Source organism: Brassica rapa, chromosome A05 (genome assembly GCF_000309985.2).
Source record: "Brassica rapa cultivar Chiifu-401-42 chromosome A05, CAAS_Brap_v3.01, whole genome shotgun sequence".
Taxonomy (NCBI): domain Eukaryota; kingdom Viridiplantae; phylum Streptophyta; class Magnoliopsida; order Brassicales; family Brassicaceae; genus Brassica; species Brassica rapa.
Window position 1 is genome coordinate 25,914,778 of NC_024799.2, and position 17,186 is coordinate 25,931,963.

Genomic DNA, 17,186 nt, shown 5'->3' on the forward strand with positions numbered 1-17,186 from the left:
TTGCGGGTGGTAGCGGGAAAACCAGTCATACCCTAAGTCCCGTCAGATATTTTGTATAAAGGTTTGGATCTGACTTTTTATTTTTGTATTTTCGGTTCAGATTTAATAGGGATTTTGGTTTGAGGTAAAAACACCCAGACTTAGTTTTCTTCATCTAAAAGTATATTAAATCATCGATAAAACATGACACATCTATAAAAGTTGAAAAATAGAAAATTTGAATAAAAATCGTTGAAGATTAATTAAGAAAGTAAATAAAAATCTTAGAAACTTATTTTTGGTAGTATAAGAAAAAAATCTGACTAAGGAATTGTTATTTGGTAACAAATCTGACTCCAACTGTGGTCAACTAATTATATCTTGAAATTTTGATTTATTAACATTAATTGAAAAGTGAATAAGAAGAAATTAATTCTAAATCTGAAAATAAGAGAATAACTATTAGCAATAATAATAATGACGTGAGTCATGTGACCTGACCACCCTTTAATTAGCAAAAATTGCATCGTTTATCAATTTTACTTACCACCTAAGTTTTTTCTTTTGCTTAAATTTGGTTTGTTGTTGTTTCCTCTACTTACCACCTAAGTTACTTGCATATATTTCAAAAAATCTCTCTTGTTATTTGGTTTTCTCCCTTTTTCCATCACAGATTTTGCAAGTTCTCCCCCATTCTCTCTCGTCTTGTCTAGACCATATATCTGATTCTTTTCCCCGGGTTCTCTTACCGCGAACTGTGGTCAAACATGGCGGTAGCAAACGCCCCCATCACGCTGAAGGAGGTCCTGACGGTTAGTTCTTCTTCTTCTCATGGATTTGACTTTGAGTTTGGACGTTAAGTGATGCTCTCATAGCTGGCTCTTGTTTCTTTGATCCCAGTTTAACACTATAGTTTGTGTAATGCGGTATTTAAAAAAAAAGCTTGTGTAATGCATGCATGTTACTGATATGCTCGGATCGGATCTCATTACTGAGTATATGAACTATTTGTCTATACATATGACATAACGCTTGGTTTTGTTTTATTTATTCCAGCTTCCTAGCGTTGGGATAAATCAGCAATTCATCACGTTTACAAATGTTACTATGGAATCTGACAAGTATATATGCGTGCGAGAGACGTCACCACAAAACAGTGTTGTGATTATTGATATGAATATGCCCATGCAGCCTCTTAGGAGGCCTATCACTGCAGATTCTGCTCTTATGAACCCAAACTCAAGAATCCTTGCATTAAAAGGTAAGCATTTACAAGGTTTATTCCAAAGTATGTGTAGTTAGACTACAAATCTTGTTTGCAGTAGATGTTTTTATTATATTGGCTATTACTTTCTTTTGTTCATTGTTTTCTTGATATTGTTTATAGCTCAAGTTCCAGGAACTACTCAGGATTATCTACAGATGTTTAACATTGAAGCAAAAGCAAAGCTGAAATCACATCAGATGCCTGACCAGGTGAGTGTTGATGCAAATACAAAGCTGAAATCACATTTAGTTTTGGGATATTAACCATCCATTGTTTTTGTAAGGTTGAGTTTTGGAAGTGGATTACACCCAAGATGTTGGGGCTGGTCACACAATACTCAGTGTATCACTGGTCCATTGAAGGTTGTATATCTTTTATCTTACTCCCATCTTCTTACCATGTATATGTGATTCTAATGTTGCTTCTGATCATTACCAGGTGATTCTGAGCCAGTTAAGATGTTTGATAGAGCGACCAAGCTGGAAAACAATCAAATTATTAACTACAAGTGCTCTCCTAATGAGAAGTGGTTGGTGTTAATTGGAATCACTCCTGGTCCTCCTGAGGTTGGTTGAATAAGAACATCAAAACTACAGTTATGCTGTAAAATTCTTGACTGATCTTGTCATTATTGTTGTCTGTAGAGACCACAATTGGTAAAAGGAAACATGCAGCTATTTTCTGTGGATCAACAGCAGACCCAGTCCCTTGACGCACACGCTGCATCATTTGCTCAGTTTAAGGTAAACTACTTGGTTCTTCAGTGAGTTCAATGGTCTAAGATCTTGAACTGTAGTATGACTTGAAACATTTATCAATAATAGGTCCCTGGGAATGAGAATCCTTCTACCCTTATATCCTTTGCAACCAAGAGCTTTAATGCTGGGCAGATAACATCAAATGTGCATGTCATTGAGCTTGGTGCCCTACCCGGTTAGTATCCTTGTCAGAATACTATATTATCACTGTTAGTTACTGTCTTTGCTTACAATTTTTGTCTAAACTATATTGTAGGAAAGGCATCATTTGCAAAAAAGAAGGCAGATCTCTCTTTTCTCCCAGATTTTGCTGATGATTTTCCTGTTGCCATGCAGGTTTGTATTTGCATTAGCATTTCAGTTACAATTATATATAGTATGTTGTGGTGAAATTTCCTGACTTTGAATTCTCTCTTTTTTGTCTGACAGATCTCTAACAAGTTTAGCTTGATATATGTCATCACCAAGCTTGGCTTGTTGTTTGTATACGATCTAGAGACTGCTTCTCCTATCTACAGAAACCGGATAAGTACAGACCCAATTTTCTTGACTTCTGAAGCCTCTTCTGTTGGGGGTTTCTATGCCATTAATAGGCGTGGACAAGTTCTTTTGGCTACTGTTAACGAGGCTACTATAATACCTTTTATTAGTGGTCCAGTATGTTTTAACTTCTTTTCTCCTTTTTTTTTTCATATATAAGCTAACCTTCATCATCATGTCATGCTAAGAAACCTATGTGTCTGTATTATAGTTGAAGAATTTGGAGCTTGCTGTCAATCTTGCTAAAAGAGGAAACCTCCCTGGTGCAGATGATCTGGTATGCCATGGTTATCTAGCTGAAGAAAAAGAAAGCTAGTTGGTAATGTGAAGGGTCTCATATTCAGTTCTAATGTTTCAGGTTGTAAAGCGTTTCAAAGAGCTGTTCGATCAAACAAAGTACAAAGAGGCTGCTGAGCTTGCTGCTGAATCTCCTCAGGGGATTCTAAGGACACCTGATACAGTGTCCAAGTTCCAGAGTGTTCCTGTACAAGCTGGGCAAACTCCTCCATTGTTACAGTATTTTGGGACGCTTTTAACTAAAGGAAAGCTCAACTCATATGAGTCATTAGAACTGTCTCGCCTTGTTGTGAATCAAAACAAGAAGAACCTCCTGAAAAATTGGTTAGAAGAGGATAAGTTAGAATGCAGTGAAGAACTTGGTGACCTTGTCAAGGTAATATATATATATATATATATATATATATATATATATATATATATATATATATATATTATACTGTTAAGTGTGTGATATGTCTCATTTTGTATTTTTTTGTGACATAAATATTTTCTGTTACAGACTTTGGATAATGACCTTGCTCTGGAAATATACATCAAAGCCCAGACCTCTCCAAAAGTTGTAGTAGCACTTGTTGAAAAAAGGGAGTTTGACAACATACTAATTTACTCAGAGAAGGTACATAACAAAGATCTAAAGTTTGCCTGAACCTGTTATGGTTTCATTGTGCTCAAGAAGTATCATTGTTTCATGTTGTGACTTTAGGTTAAGTACACACCTGATTACCTGTTTCTTCTGCAAACCATACTCCGTACAGATCCTCAGGTTAGTTCAGTGCACTTTTGATTCTTACAGCATATTAAACTCTTAAAATAATTGGTTTACTGGATATTTTCTGCATAAGTACAAGAAGAGTTCATGAATCAGTTAACTTCTTTTCTCAGGGAGCAGGAGAATTTGCAGTAAAGATGTCTCAAATGAAAGGAGGTTGTCCACTTGACATCAACACCATCACTGACCTTTTTCTTCAGGTAGGTGCACCAGTATAAACTTGTGTATGCACCAATATTTGCAGAGAGTTTTATACAATGCATGAGCATTAACAAGTACTAATGTATTTATTTTTGTATATTCAGAGAAATTTAGTCAGAGAAGCTACTGCTTTCCTTTTGGATGTGCTGAAGCCAAATTTACCTGAACATGCTTTTCTGCAGACTAAGGTTGAAACTAGTTGCCAAAACTTATATGTTTGTATGCTTTCCTTATTCACCTTCTGTCCTCAGACTTTGTATATCAACTGTCAATACAGGTTCTGGAGATCAATTTGGTAACCTTCCCTAACGTGGCTGAGGCCATTTTAGCTGGGAGTATGTTCAGCCACTATGACAGGCCTCGTGTTGCTCAGCTTTGTGAAAAGGCTGGACTTTATATCCAATCCTTAAAGGTTTGAGTTCCTTGTCTTGCTTTTGTTTCCTGGCTAATTAAGTAAAATTATATTTCCATCTTCAACTTCTTTTACTTTTGAATTGTGCAGCATTACTCAGACTTAAATGATATAAAACGTGTGATTGTCAACACGCATGCTATTGAGCCACAGGTAATGCCTCCAACATAGTTGCTAAACTTCTGGATACCAAGTTGTTTAACATCATCACTCTGTCAAAATGCAATGCAGGCTCTTGTTGATTTTCTAGGCACTCTTTCTAGCGATTGGGCTATGGAGTGCATGAAGGAACTTTTGATAGTTAACCCGAGAGGCAACCTACAGATAATCGTTCAGGTAAGTGGTGTATAGTATGATAAATATTATTGTTTAATGTGACACTAACGTTTCCATATGTAACCACAGGCTTGCAAGGAGTACTGTGAGCAACTTGGTGTTGATGCATGTATTAAACTCTTTGAGCAGTTTAAATCATATGAAGGGCTATACTTTTTCCTAGGCTCATATGTTAGAATGAGGTGAATTTATATAATCTAATTTCATTTCTGTAAACAAACATGATCCTTGTTTGTTGTATGCTGATGATATGACAATGTTTTTTAGTGAGGATCCTGAGGTTCATTTCAAGTACATTGAAGCATCTGCAAAGACTGGTCAACTAAAAGAGGTTGAGCGTGTGACTAGAGAGTCTAACTTCTACGATGCTGAAAAGACTAAGAACTTTTTAATGGAAGCTAAGCTTCCTGATGCAAGGCCTTTGATAAATGTCTGTGACCGTTTCGGCTTTGTACCTGATCTTACTCATTACCTTTACATAAACAACATGCTGCGTTACATTGAAGGTTACGTTCAAAAGGTATGAAACTTTTTGCTACTATTTTTTAGAGTTCAGTGTTTTCATTAGATACTAATATGTTTGGTGATGTTGAACAAAAGGTGAACCCTGGGAGTGCTCCCTTAGTTGTGGGACAGTTACTTGATGATGAGTGCCCTGAAGATTTTATCAAAGGTCTTATCATCTCTGTGCGTTCATTGCTGCCTGTTGAAACTCTTGTGGAGGAATGCGAGAAGAGGTGAATCTTTTTGTTCTCATTCTCTCTGTTCATTTTTGAAAGATCTAATATACAGGATTTATTAAGGATTTCAGATATTTTTTTTTTTTACAATTTGGGGATTAAAATATTTTTTTTAGGAGTCTATGTCTATGTATTTTTGTTTTCAAAAATTTTGAGGGCTTAAGGTGAATGTTTCATTCGGCTTTGACCAGCCGTACTAATATGTTTCTGCTTTTTTTTTCTAGGAACCGGCTACGTCTCCTCACACAGTTCTTGGAGCATCTAGTAACCGAGGGAAGCCAAGATGTGCATGTCCATAACGCCTTGGGTAAAATCATCATCGACAGTAACAACAACCCTGAGCGTTTCCTAACCACCAACACCTACTACGACTCTCGAGTTGTCGGTAAGTACTGCGAGAAACGTGATCCTACGCTGGCTGTTGTGTCCTACAGAAGAGGACAATGTGATGAGGAGCTAATCAACGTCACCAACAAAAACTCTTTATTCAAGTTACAAGCGAGGTATGTAGTGGAGAGGATGGATGGTGATCTCTGGGAGATGGTTCTTGATGAAAACAATGAGTACAGAAGACAAGTTATTGACCAAGTTGTGTCCACTGCATTACCTGAAAGCAAGAGCCCAGAGCAAGTTTCATCTGCCGTTAAAGCCTTTATGACTGCTGATTTGCCTCATGAGCTTATTGAGCTTCTTGAGAAGATTGTGCTTCAGAACTCTGACTTCAGTGGGAACGTCAACCTTCAGAATCTTCTGATACTGACAGCTGTCAAGGCGGATTCATCTAGAGTTATGGATTATGTTAACAGGCTGGAGAACTTTGATGGACCTGTCGTTGGAGAAATGGCGGTAGAAGCTCAACTCTTTGAGGAAGCGTTTGCTATTTTCAAGAAGTTTAACTTAAACGTTGAGGCTGTCAACGTGTTGCTGGATAACGTTAAAAGCATTGAGCGTGCTGCTGAGTTTGCTTTGAGGGTTGAAGAAGATTCTGTGTGGAGCCAAGTTGCAAAGGCTCAGCTCAGGGAAGGACTAGTCAGTGAGGCAATTGAGTCCTTCATCCGTGCTGAGGACGCAACTCATTTCTTGGAGGTGATACGCGTTGCTGAGGATGCTAATGTCTATGATGACATGGTCAGTTACCTTCTGATGGTTAGAAACAAGGTGAAGGAAGTTAAAGTTGATAGTGAGCTCCTCTACGCATATGCAAAGATCGGTAGGTTAGGCGAGGTTGAAGACTTCATTCTGATGCCAAACGTTGCTAACTTACAAAACGTTGGTGACCGCATGTATGATGAAGCTATGTATGAAGCTGCTAAAATAGTCTATGCGTTTGTATCAAACTGGGGGAAGCTAGCTGTCACGCTTGTGAAATTGCAACAGTTCCAAGGTGCTGTTGATGCTGCAAGGAAAGCAAGCAATGCAAAGACATGGAAGGAAGTGTGTTTTGCTTGTGTTGATGCAGAGGAGTTCAGATTGGCTCAGATCTGTGGTCTTAACATTATCATTCAGGTGAATAAGAACCTTATCTTAGTTACAAAATTTAATTAGAGAAATACCTAGATAGCCTTATATATATATATAATTAAGTTTTAAAATTTAAAATAATAATTTTAAAATTATATTTTAGAAAAAAATCGATTTCAAAATATTATTTTTCTTTTTTAAATTCGAAAAATATTTTTTTTAACGAAATAAAAAGTTTCAAATTGAATAAAGTTTTTTCAAACATATTTATTTGTATTTATATATCATTACCTTTTTAATGAAATTTCTTTAGTCATTTTTTGTGTGTTATTTTAGTAAAAAAAATATTTTTAGGTACTTTTTGGGAGATTTGCCTTTTAATTTATGTATCTCATCTTTTGGTTCTTGATAGGTGGATGACCTGGAAGAAGTCAGCGAGTTCTACCAAAACAAAGGCTTCTTCAATGAACTAATCTCACTCATGGAGAGTGGACTTGGGCTGGAACGTGCTCACATGGGTATCTTCACTGAGTTGGGTGTGCTCTACGCTAGATACCGTTATGAGAAGCTTATCGAACACATCAAGCTGTTCTCCACTCGCCTCAACATTCCCAAGCTTATACGAGCTTGTGATGAGCAGCAGCACTGGCAGGAGCTTACCTATCTCTACATTCAGTATGCTGAGTTTGATAACGCTGCGACCACCGTCATGAACCACTCTCCTGAAGCGTGGGAGCACGTGCAGTTTAAAGACATTGTTGGCAAGGTTGCGAATGTTGAGGTGTACTACAAGGCTGTGCACTTTTACTTACTGGAGCATCCGGATATTATCAATGATCTTCTCAACGTGCTTGCTTTGCGGTTGGATCATACGCGTGTTGTTGATATCATGCGGAAGGTAAGAAAAAGACTTTATGATTAACAGCCAAGGTTGTGTTACTTAACAATTGGTTTCTTCTGATCTCTCAGGCTGGTCACTTGCGTCTTATCAAGCCATACATGGTTGCAGTTCAGAGCAACAATGTCACTGCTGTTAATGAAGCTTTGAATGAGATATACGTGGAGGAAGAAGACTATGAAAGGTTGCGTGAGTCTATTGATTTACATGACAGCTTTGACCAGATAGGCCTTGCTCAGAAGGTAGAACACTCTTATCTTCTACTATACCTTTTACATCATTTTATATCTACTAAACCTATTTTGATATGAATGGTGTGAACAGATAGAGAAACACGAGCTTGTTGAAATGAGACGCGTGGCTGCTTATATCTACAAGAAAGCTGGTAAATGGAAGCAATCAATTGCTTTGTCAAAGAAGGATAACTTGTACAAAGACTGTATGGAAACTGCTTCACAATCTGGCGACCATGACCTTGCGGAACAGCTACTGGTTTACTTCATTGAACAGGTATGGATTGTGTGAAAACTATTGGTCAAGAAGATGAAAATAATATCACTTTGTGTTATGTTTTGGTATATTATACAGGGGAAGAAGGAAAGCTTTGCTACATGTCTCTTTGTGTGTTATGATTTAATCAGACCAGACGTTGCTCTAGAGCTTGCATGGATCAACAATATAATAGACTTAGCCTTTCCTTACCTTCTCCAGGTGATTTATAATATGCTCTCATATACTCTCTACTCTCTATTCTTAACCCTCCTCCTATCTTTTTCTATGAAGGTAATGCGAGAGTACACAGGCAAAGTGGATGAAATAATCAAGGACAAGCTGGAGGCACAAAAAGAAGCGAAAGCCAAAGAGCAGGAAGAGAAGGAAGTCATGTCCCAACAGGTAACAACATAAAACAGCTTAGAACTAAACATCATCTTTGGTCTTTCCTTGACAAACTAACTTAATGGTTTTGTTTCTTTGTTTCATAAAAATCAGAATATGTACGCACAATTGTTGCCAAATGCTTTACCGGCACCATCGATGCTACTTGCTTTACCGGCACCACCGATGCAAATGGGAGGGATGCCACCGATGCCAATGGGAGGGATGCCACCATTTGGAATGCCACCAATGGGTGGCTACTAAGAGTCTAAGACACAACACACAATGTAGTGTGAATTATATTCCCGTCGTTTAGTTTATGTTTGAATGATAACTCTAAAACTCTATTATAATTCGAGTTCGAACTCGGATAATATTTATCTACCAGTTTATTGTTATGTTCAACGACCTGACAGTCCTACGCATACACTAACTATTAGATCACCATTGAAAACTAATAATAAGCAGATTGTAGAAATAGAAAAACCATTCATGTAATAAAAACATAGTTCTGATTGAAACATAGAATCTATTAGGTCCAGCAACAAAAAAAACATTGAAATTCAGATAGAAAAACCAACAAAACTCTCACAAATGTCGGTCTCGAAAAACTACTTAGATCGCTGTCTCATCTTTCGTCTCTTCCTCTTCAACCTCCTCATACGCTTCTTCTTCCACTATTACAAAGCCAAAAATAGAAACACTAGATAAATAACCTATAACCAACTACTTCCGTTTCCATATTAACATATCAACACGCATAACTCACCTTAGCTCTCATGCTGGGTTTCGCAGATGATCAAACCTTTCACTCCTCGGGTTGCTGTTGAGATTTCAGATTGAAAAGAGAGGCGGAGATGCGAGAGAGACTTTTAGTGTAGTGCTCAGTTGCACCTTTATAACCAGCGAAGCCCTAGAATCTCGTCTCATGGGCTTTACTAATTCATGGGCCCAATAAAGCCTAAAGCTTTTTGTCGCTTCATAAATACCAGAGAGATTCTCTTAGATCATGGGCTTTATAGATAAATGGGCCCAATAAAGCCCAAAGAAGCCTTTAATAGCTTCATAGACAGCCATGTCGACAGATAGATACTTGCCTTTGGGTATATTCGCACGGGAAGAGACAGATCTTCATCTTCCAGAAGGTTGAAGGGATTGATTGATTATTTCATTAAATATTCACAAGAAAATAAGATAATTTCTAATTGAATACAAACAAACAAAAAATTATTCTGACTTGCTTTCATCATCCTCTTCTTCTTCTTCTCCAATCATCATCTCCCACCACCCAAAGGATCCCCTTTGCCTCATGTCGAAGCAAACGTACAGAGTGTGCTTCTGCTTCCGCCGGAGGTTCCGGTACACGGCATCGGAGGCGCCGCGCGAGATCAAGACCCTCTTCGAGAAATACTCTGAGAATGGGGTCATGACGGTCGATCATCTCCACAGGTTTCTGATCGATGTTCAGAAGCAAGGCAAAGCGACGAGAGAGGATGCGCAGTCGATCATCAATGCCGCGTCTTCTCTTCTTCATCGGAATGGTCTCCACCTTGATGCTTTCTTCAAGTACCTTTTTGGTGACAACAACTCTCCACTTGCTGGACATGTGGTAACTAATAACTCTCTTGTTTTTTTGTCTTTTTTTTTTCATTTTTTTTGAAGTTAATCAATGATTGTTTCAAACTCAGATTTAGATTCAGATTATTTAGTTTAGGAATCCTTGATTTTTGGAATTCAAGAGTTTTTGAAAGCAATTTGTAATTTTTTATTTTTTATTTATGAAAGACAAAACAAAAATGTACAGAAAGTAGCAGAAGCTATGTACTTTTCAGACAAGAGTCATGTAGGAACCCTGACACAAAATCCTCTTTTTTTTCAATCTATGATTGATTCAAACTCAGATTTGGATTCAGATTATTTTGTTAAGAAGTCCGAGATTTTTGGAATTCAAGAGTTTTTTTTAAGCAATTTGTAATTTTATTTTCTTTATGTGCATACCTGCTGTGAAAGACAAAACAAAGATTTGCATAAAGTAGCAGGAGCTATGTACTTTTCAGACAAGAGTCATGTACTCTTGTAGGAACCTTAATTAAAAATTTGAGAGACAGGTTCATAGATGTTATTATGCTAGCTTTTTCTTCTTTTAGATTGGTTCTTGATAAATCTCTGTAATGAATTCATTTGTGTAATTTACAGGTGCATCAAGACATGGATGCTCCTATATCGCATTATTTCATATTCACTGGTCACAATTCTTATTTGACCGGTAACCAGCTGAGCAGTGACTGCAGCGAGGTACCTATTATTGATGCATTGAAGAAAGGTGTCAGGGTGATTGAATTGGATATTTGGCCTAACTCCAACAAAAACGATATTGATGTTCTTCACGGAAGGTATTAATTTTACTGACATTTGATATAGTGAAAGTCAAGGTTACTAAACCATTCTAACAGGACTCTCACTGCACCTGTGGAGTTAATCAAATGTCTAAAAGCTATCAGAGCACATGCCTTTGATGTATCTGACTATCCTGTTGTTGTCACTCTTGAAGATCATCTTACTCCAGAGCTTCAATCTAAAGTTGCTGAGGTAAAAGCCTTCAAAGATTTTTTTTGTATTCTGTTTTAGTAGATCATTACATTGAAGTTAGAGATGTCTTGTTTTTGGTGTATTGTAGATGGTTACGAACATATTTGGAGAAATCTTGTTTACTCCTCCTGTGGGAGAATCTCTAAAGGAGTTCCCATCGCCAAACTCTCTAAAAAGGCGGATCATCATCTCAACGAAACCTCCCAAAGAGTACAAGGAAGGCAAAGACGAGGACTCGGTGCAGAAAGGTAAGTCCTTGGGTGATGAAGAAGTTTGGGGGAGAGAAGTTCCGAGCTTTATCAACAGGAACAAAAGCGGTTACAAGGTTCGTATCTATTCAGTCTTGTTAGTGTCCATATACACAAAAGATGTTAAATTTTCTTTGGTGTTGTTGCAGGATGACTTAGTTGAGAATGATGATGATGAGGATGATGATGAGGACGATGATGATGGAGACAAGTCCAAGAAGAATGCGCCACCGCAGTATAAACATTTGATCGCAATCCATGCTGGGAAACCAAAAGGTGGGATCACAGAGTGCTTAAAGGTTGATCCTGATAAGGTAAGACGTCTTAGCTTGAGCGAAGAACAGCTAGAGAAGGCGGCAGAAAAATATGCAATACAGATTGTGAGGTAATTTTGATTATCTTGTCCAAAGTAACAATAGCAGTCCTGTTAATCATGGTGTTGTGGTGCAGGTTTACTCAGCAAAATCTGCTGAGGATTTATCCAAAAGGAACTAGAGTTACTTCATCAAATTACAACCCGTTGGTTGCATGGAGCCACGGTGCTCAAATGGTTGCTTTCAATATGCAGGTTTCCTTCTTTTTTGCTATATAACCATCTTCTTATCACCTTATTCTTCAGCTAAGTCTATTATAAAAAATCTTTTTCCCATTGTGCAGGGATATGGAAGATCATTGTGGCTAATGCAAGGGATGTTTAGAGCCAACGGCGGATGTGGATACATCAAGAAACCTGATATTCTGCTAAAAGGTGGCTCTGACAGTGACATCTTTGATCCAAAAGCTACTCTACCTGTAAAAACAACACTGAAGGTGAGATAGCTGCCTCTCTGTTTGGTCTTTTAAACTTCTGAACTCATTATTTATCTTATGCTTAGGTAACTATATACATGGGAGAAGGCTGGTACTTCGATTTCCGCCACACACACTTCGATCAATACTCACCTCCTGACTTCTACACAAGGGTAAGTAAATTCAATTCCCCTTAGGCTGTGGTGAACGGTTTCTTGGTCTCTTAGATTTTTTGACACAAATTTGTTCAGGTGGGGATAGCTGGGGTTCCAGCGGATACGGTTATGAAGAAGACAAAGACGTTGGAGGATAACTGGGTACCGGCTTGGGACGAGGTGTTTGAGTTCCCATTAACGGTTCCTGAGCTGGCTCTACTGCGGTTGGAAGTGCATGAGTATGACATGTCGGAGAAGGATGATTTTGGAGGGCAGACATGCTTGCCTGTTTGGGAGCTGAAGGAAGGGATAAGAGCGTTTCCTTTACATAACCGCAAAGGGGAGAAGTACAAATCTGTCAAGCTTCTCGTGAGGTGTGAGTTTGTGTGATGACGGTATTGGTTTAAAAAAAAACACTTTGAAACTTGGTCCGCTGAGTATTTATTAAGTACCATGAGTTTGTGAATTTGTGTTCGAAGGATTTGGTGTGTGTGCATGTGTGAGTTTGTAACTTTGTGAGAGAGAGTGATTGCTTTATTTGTTGTGTGTAATATATGTGTACAGTTTAAGGCAAGAGGGATGATGGTCTTGTCCTCTGTGTTGTATGTTATATAGTAGCTGCAACTCTCGTGTAACACTGTATTTGAATCTATTTTTTTTTATCTTGGTTGTGGTTTGCTTCTTTTTAACCTTCAAACTTAAGGTTACTATTTTTTTAAAAAAAATTACTGTTTACAAGCTCTGATCTGCTATAACATTCTATCAGAAAGGAACATCACTGGAAGTAGATGGCAGATAGGACATGCAGGCAAACACAATGTGTAAAAAGAACAAGATATACTTTGAACAACCCAAGTGTTCCAATTCCCTGGTTACATATAAGCAATAATGTAAATAAAGCCTTTCATAACCAACTCATGTGCAAGAGAGATTTAAAACTTTATTGTGATTTTTTTTTGAGAAAGCAAAATGTAAGAACATATAGGATACAAAAAAAAATGTATATCATGTTGGTCTACCATCTGAGAATGGCAAATCCAGAAAGGATGAAAGAAGAGATGATCATGACTATAGACATCCCTGGAAAACAAGAGGCTTCTCCTGTCTGTGTAGACGACTCTGATTCGTACTGTGCGGAGGCGGTGAACGCAGAGGAAAGCGTCATTGTGGTGAAAAAGGCCATGGCTGCGTAATGATTGTAGGAAGCCATAGCTGTTTCTCAATCTGACCTCTCAAACAAAAAAACTCTGGCACACCTTTGGCTTTCGGCTATTACCAACTGTCAGTTTTTATAGTGACAAACATGTTCGTGACGACGTGAGGAGCACAATAAGAAGCTGTTGAACAAAGTCTATCAAGCAATGGAGGAGCATTACCTCAAAATCCTCAATGCTCAAAACTCAAAAGCGAAAAGACTAGTTCAAACCCAAAGGGAGGTGATAATCGACTAAAAGCCCAATAGAGAGGCCCCGAGCCCGGTGAGAGTTTATAAGGCCCAATTCGTTTCATGTGTACTATTGGAATGATCAGTCTTGTGATTTGCTTGTTATAACAGAATTAGATTTGTCCGCCATTTATACAGAACACAAGGATAGAGAGAATCGAATTTAGTTAGCTTCGGTATGTGAATAATGTGATGCATGAAGATTGTGTGCTTTGAGTTGTAGTATGAATGTATGTTCTATAATATCTCACCAACATTTTGATTTTATCAATGCTTTATCAGTTGACTAGTTGAGTAGGGCATGATTTTATTTTCTTAGAAACGTTTATTTGATAAACATTGTCTTTATTTTCAAGATGATGGTTCTCTACGGTTTTGATGTCACGTGAAATTTATGTGAATTTCCCCTAAAATTAACCGAGAACGTTCATTCACCTTGTTGTACACATTATCTTTATTTTTCATTGTGTGCTTTAATATGGGATGTCTCATCAACACTCTGATGTTATATATCCTTTATCAGTTGAGTAGGGCATGATTTTGTATTCTTAGCAACGTTTATTTGATGCACATTATCTATATTTTCACGATAATGGTTTTATAAGGTTTTTTTGTCACGTGAAAATTTATGTAAAATCCCTAAAATGAACAGAGAAGGTTCATTCACCTTGACCATATTCATCTTATGTTTGGATTTCATATCCTCTTTTTATATATGCTATGCTTTCGATGCTATAAATTTTCTTGTCTCATCAATCCTATATTATTCTATCATGTTCCATATTTTTGTCGAAGGATCTTCAATCGCTTATAGATATTCTTTATTTATTAGATTCGGTTGATTGTGTCGTAAAGTGGAAGTTGCTTCAAAATCAACATGTCTTGTATTACTGCTTTCTCTTTTGTCGGCAAATACAATATTACTTTAGATAGTGAAAATTGGTTATTAGTTGTTATTTAGAAAGAAATAAATTTTTAGATAATTAATCAAAAAAATACTCGTAAGCTAAACCTTATGTAAGTTTATGTATATGATGCTTCAAACACACGTGTGTGGTGTGGGGGTGAGAGAGAGGTTGGTCTTGTTCTTGTCTTTGACTCTAACCAGTCTTTTTCGATGCATTTTTCTTCATTCACAAGTCTATCATCATGTTTTTAACGAAGACATGTTTATTTATTTTTATTTTATGCACCTCTTGCTTCTTCTTCACATCCCTATTTCTTCTCTCTCTCTACTCTACCCATCAATCTCAACAAACACTTCTCTATCTCCTTTTCATATCCATTACACATATTCATATCATTCCGAAGCAATCCCCACAAATCATATCATCCTCTCCATCCATCCTTTCTCACAACCTCTCCAAATTCTAAATCTCTTTCTTGTGTAGTCTTACTTCAAAAAGACTCCACAAGTTTAAATGATGATGAGGAATCAGGACATTACTACGATCAGAGACAAGAACAAGGCAAATAATGCATGTGGTGGTAATAACAACAAACCGAAGCTAAGAAAGGGACTTTGGTCTCCTGATGAAGACGAGAAGCTCATAAGGTATATGTTGACCAATGGACAAGGGTGTTGGAGTGACATTGCTAGGAATGCTGGTCTCTTACGTTGTGGCAAAAGTTGTCGCCTTCGTTGGATCAATTACTTGAGGCCTGATCTTAAACGTGGCTCTTTCTCTCCTCAAGAAGAAGATCTCATCTTCCATTTGCATTCCATTCTTGGTAACAGGTAATTTTTTTAATGTAGACGTAAATGCAAACACCTAAGTTACATTTTAGACCAACCGAGCCTTAGAATGAATCTTATTTTTCTATATATATATAGCATTAGTTTGTAACACGTAACTCTATCTTCGCATCTCTTTACATGAAAATACAAATGCAAAGTTTGAAATAATTTGGCGGTATAATTATTCTCATATTTGTTGATAATTATTTGTATCCTAAAAATATTATCAGGTGGTCTCAAATAGCCACTCGGCTTCCAGGAAGGACAGACAACGAGATCAAAAACTTTTGGAACTCGACATTGAAGAAGAGGCTTAAGAACAACAACACTTCTTCAGGTTCATCACCTAATAATAGTAATAGTAACTCTTTGGAACCAATAGATCAACAAGTGGACATGGGAGGCAACTCAAATCCAATGATGAATAGCTATCATCATCAAGATGACATGATGATAGTGGGGAACACCATGCACATGGACTCTTCCTCATTTTATGCACCCGTGGTTAGTGGTGTGGGATTAAACCAACTTGATCCATTGATATCAGTACCGGATCATAGCCGATATCAACAAATGGGAAACACAGGGAACAACAACGTTAATGGGTTAGGAGATTATGGAAGCGCAGTTCTTGATCCGATCAGCAATAGAGCATCAGTAGAAAATGAATGGTTTCTTCCACCGTCCGAGAATACCAATGGCATTGCTTGTGCCACAAGCAACAACCTAAACTTAGAAGCCCTTGATCTTTGCTTCAGTAGCAAAAATATGTGTCATTCAGAAAGCTTCAAAGTAGGGAACATTATGGGTATGGAGAATAGTTCTTGGGAAATAGAAAACCCTAAAATCGGAGATTGGGATTTGGATAGTCTCATCGATAACAACTCTTCTTTCCCCTTCCTTGATTTCCAAGTTGAATGACAATATCCTCTCTCGCATTCTATCTTCTTTTTTTACTCATTCGTCCTTATTCATTCTTCTATACATATTTTTTTCTTATATAAATGACGGTATATTCATCTTCAGAGCTCGTTTTGAAGTTGGCGATCTCTATTCAAAGAGTCATTTTTCTTTTTTTTTAGCAAAAAGTCTTCTTTCCATAAAATTTGGTCTATTCTCTTGTCCATCTATGTCCCCATCACATGTCTATTATCCACAATAAGATTGTTCTTGGAAGCGAGATGTATATGCATATATAGTTTATAAATATAGGACGAGAGTTACCATGCATGGTTCCTTTAGTACATGAAACGTGAATAGGAAGGGTACATTGAGACTTTATTTGCTGCGGAAGTACTTAAATAATGTGGTCCACGCAATGAGTTGATTAGTTGGTTTATTTGTATAGCTTTCTCTTTGCTTTTCAATTCTTTTTTTTTTGTACAAATCCGAGTTTGATGTGTAAAACACGGTTCGTAATAATAAAGCATTATATCTTTCATTCTCTTTCTACTTAAACTTGGAGTTATTTACTACAAAATAAAATCTTTTCAATTGCTTGAGATATTGTAAACGATGTACAGACTTTAATCTGTTTGCATCAAAGTTACAAAAATTTATCACTTAAATTGGCTTAATTGGTAATGTTACGTAGAAAATTAAAGATAACTATTTTGTAAAAGAAAACGTAAACTTGAAGAAAACGGCGTAGAGTGAAACAAAAAGGTGTGCGTGAGTCATGGGTTC

The 17,186-nt window shown here is 37.3% G+C and overlaps 3 protein-coding genes and 1 long non-coding RNA gene across 4 annotated transcripts; 3 read left to right on the forward strand and 1 right to left on the reverse strand.

Annotated features, from left to right (window-relative positions):
• Positions 1-44: 44 nt before the first annotated feature.
• LOC103870773 (clathrin heavy chain 2) lies at positions 45-9,082 on the forward strand. Its single transcript, XM_033291941.1, has 28 exons — positions 45-791; positions 1,036-1,240; positions 1,367-1,455; positions 1,530-1,608; positions 1,685-1,812; positions 1,891-1,989; positions 2,071-2,179; positions 2,261-2,340; positions 2,434-2,661; positions 2,756-2,821; positions 2,903-3,217; positions 3,344-3,460; positions 3,548-3,607; positions 3,727-3,813; positions 3,919-4,002; positions 4,092-4,226; positions 4,317-4,379; positions 4,458-4,562; positions 4,632-4,744; positions 4,830-5,082; positions 5,163-5,299; positions 5,527-6,808; positions 7,176-7,661; positions 7,733-7,903; positions 7,986-8,171; positions 8,250-8,372; positions 8,445-8,555; positions 8,652-9,082. The coding sequence occupies exons 1-28, from the start codon at positions 747-749 to the stop codon at positions 8,799-8,801; spliced, it is 5,106 nt and encodes a 1,701-aa protein (XP_033147832.1). The 5' UTR covers positions 45-746; the 3' UTR covers positions 8,802-9,082.
• LOC117134144 lies at positions 9,007-9,528 on the reverse strand. Its single transcript, XR_004458320.1, has 2 exons — positions 9,307-9,528; positions 9,007-9,214 (listed from the first exon to the last, which is right to left on the reverse strand). It is a non-coding gene; the product is annotated as an uncharacterized LOC117134144 (long non-coding RNA).
• A 130-nt stretch (positions 9,529-9,658) lies between these two features.
• Positions 9,659-12,982, forward strand: LOC103870613 (phosphoinositide phospholipase C 2). Its single transcript, XM_009148753.3, has 9 exons — positions 9,659-10,146; positions 10,734-10,930; positions 10,991-11,126; positions 11,215-11,451; positions 11,524-11,759; positions 11,825-11,942; positions 12,032-12,184; positions 12,250-12,336; positions 12,415-12,982. Exons 1-9 carry the CDS (start codon positions 9,847-9,849, stop codon positions 12,706-12,708), a joined length of 1,758 nt encoding a protein of 585 aa, XP_009147001.1. The 5' UTR covers positions 9,659-9,846; the 3' UTR covers positions 12,709-12,982.
• A 262-nt stretch (positions 12,983-13,244) lies between these two features.
• LOC103870614 (transcription factor MYB83) lies at positions 13,245-16,943 on the forward strand. Its single transcript, XM_009148754.3, has 2 exons — positions 13,245-15,500; positions 15,731-16,943. Exons 1-2 carry the CDS (start codon positions 15,184-15,186, stop codon positions 16,419-16,421), a joined length of 1,008 nt encoding a protein of 335 aa, XP_009147002.1. The 5' UTR covers positions 13,245-15,183; the 3' UTR covers positions 16,422-16,943.
• The last annotated feature ends 243 nt before the right edge of the window (positions 16,944-17,186 follow it).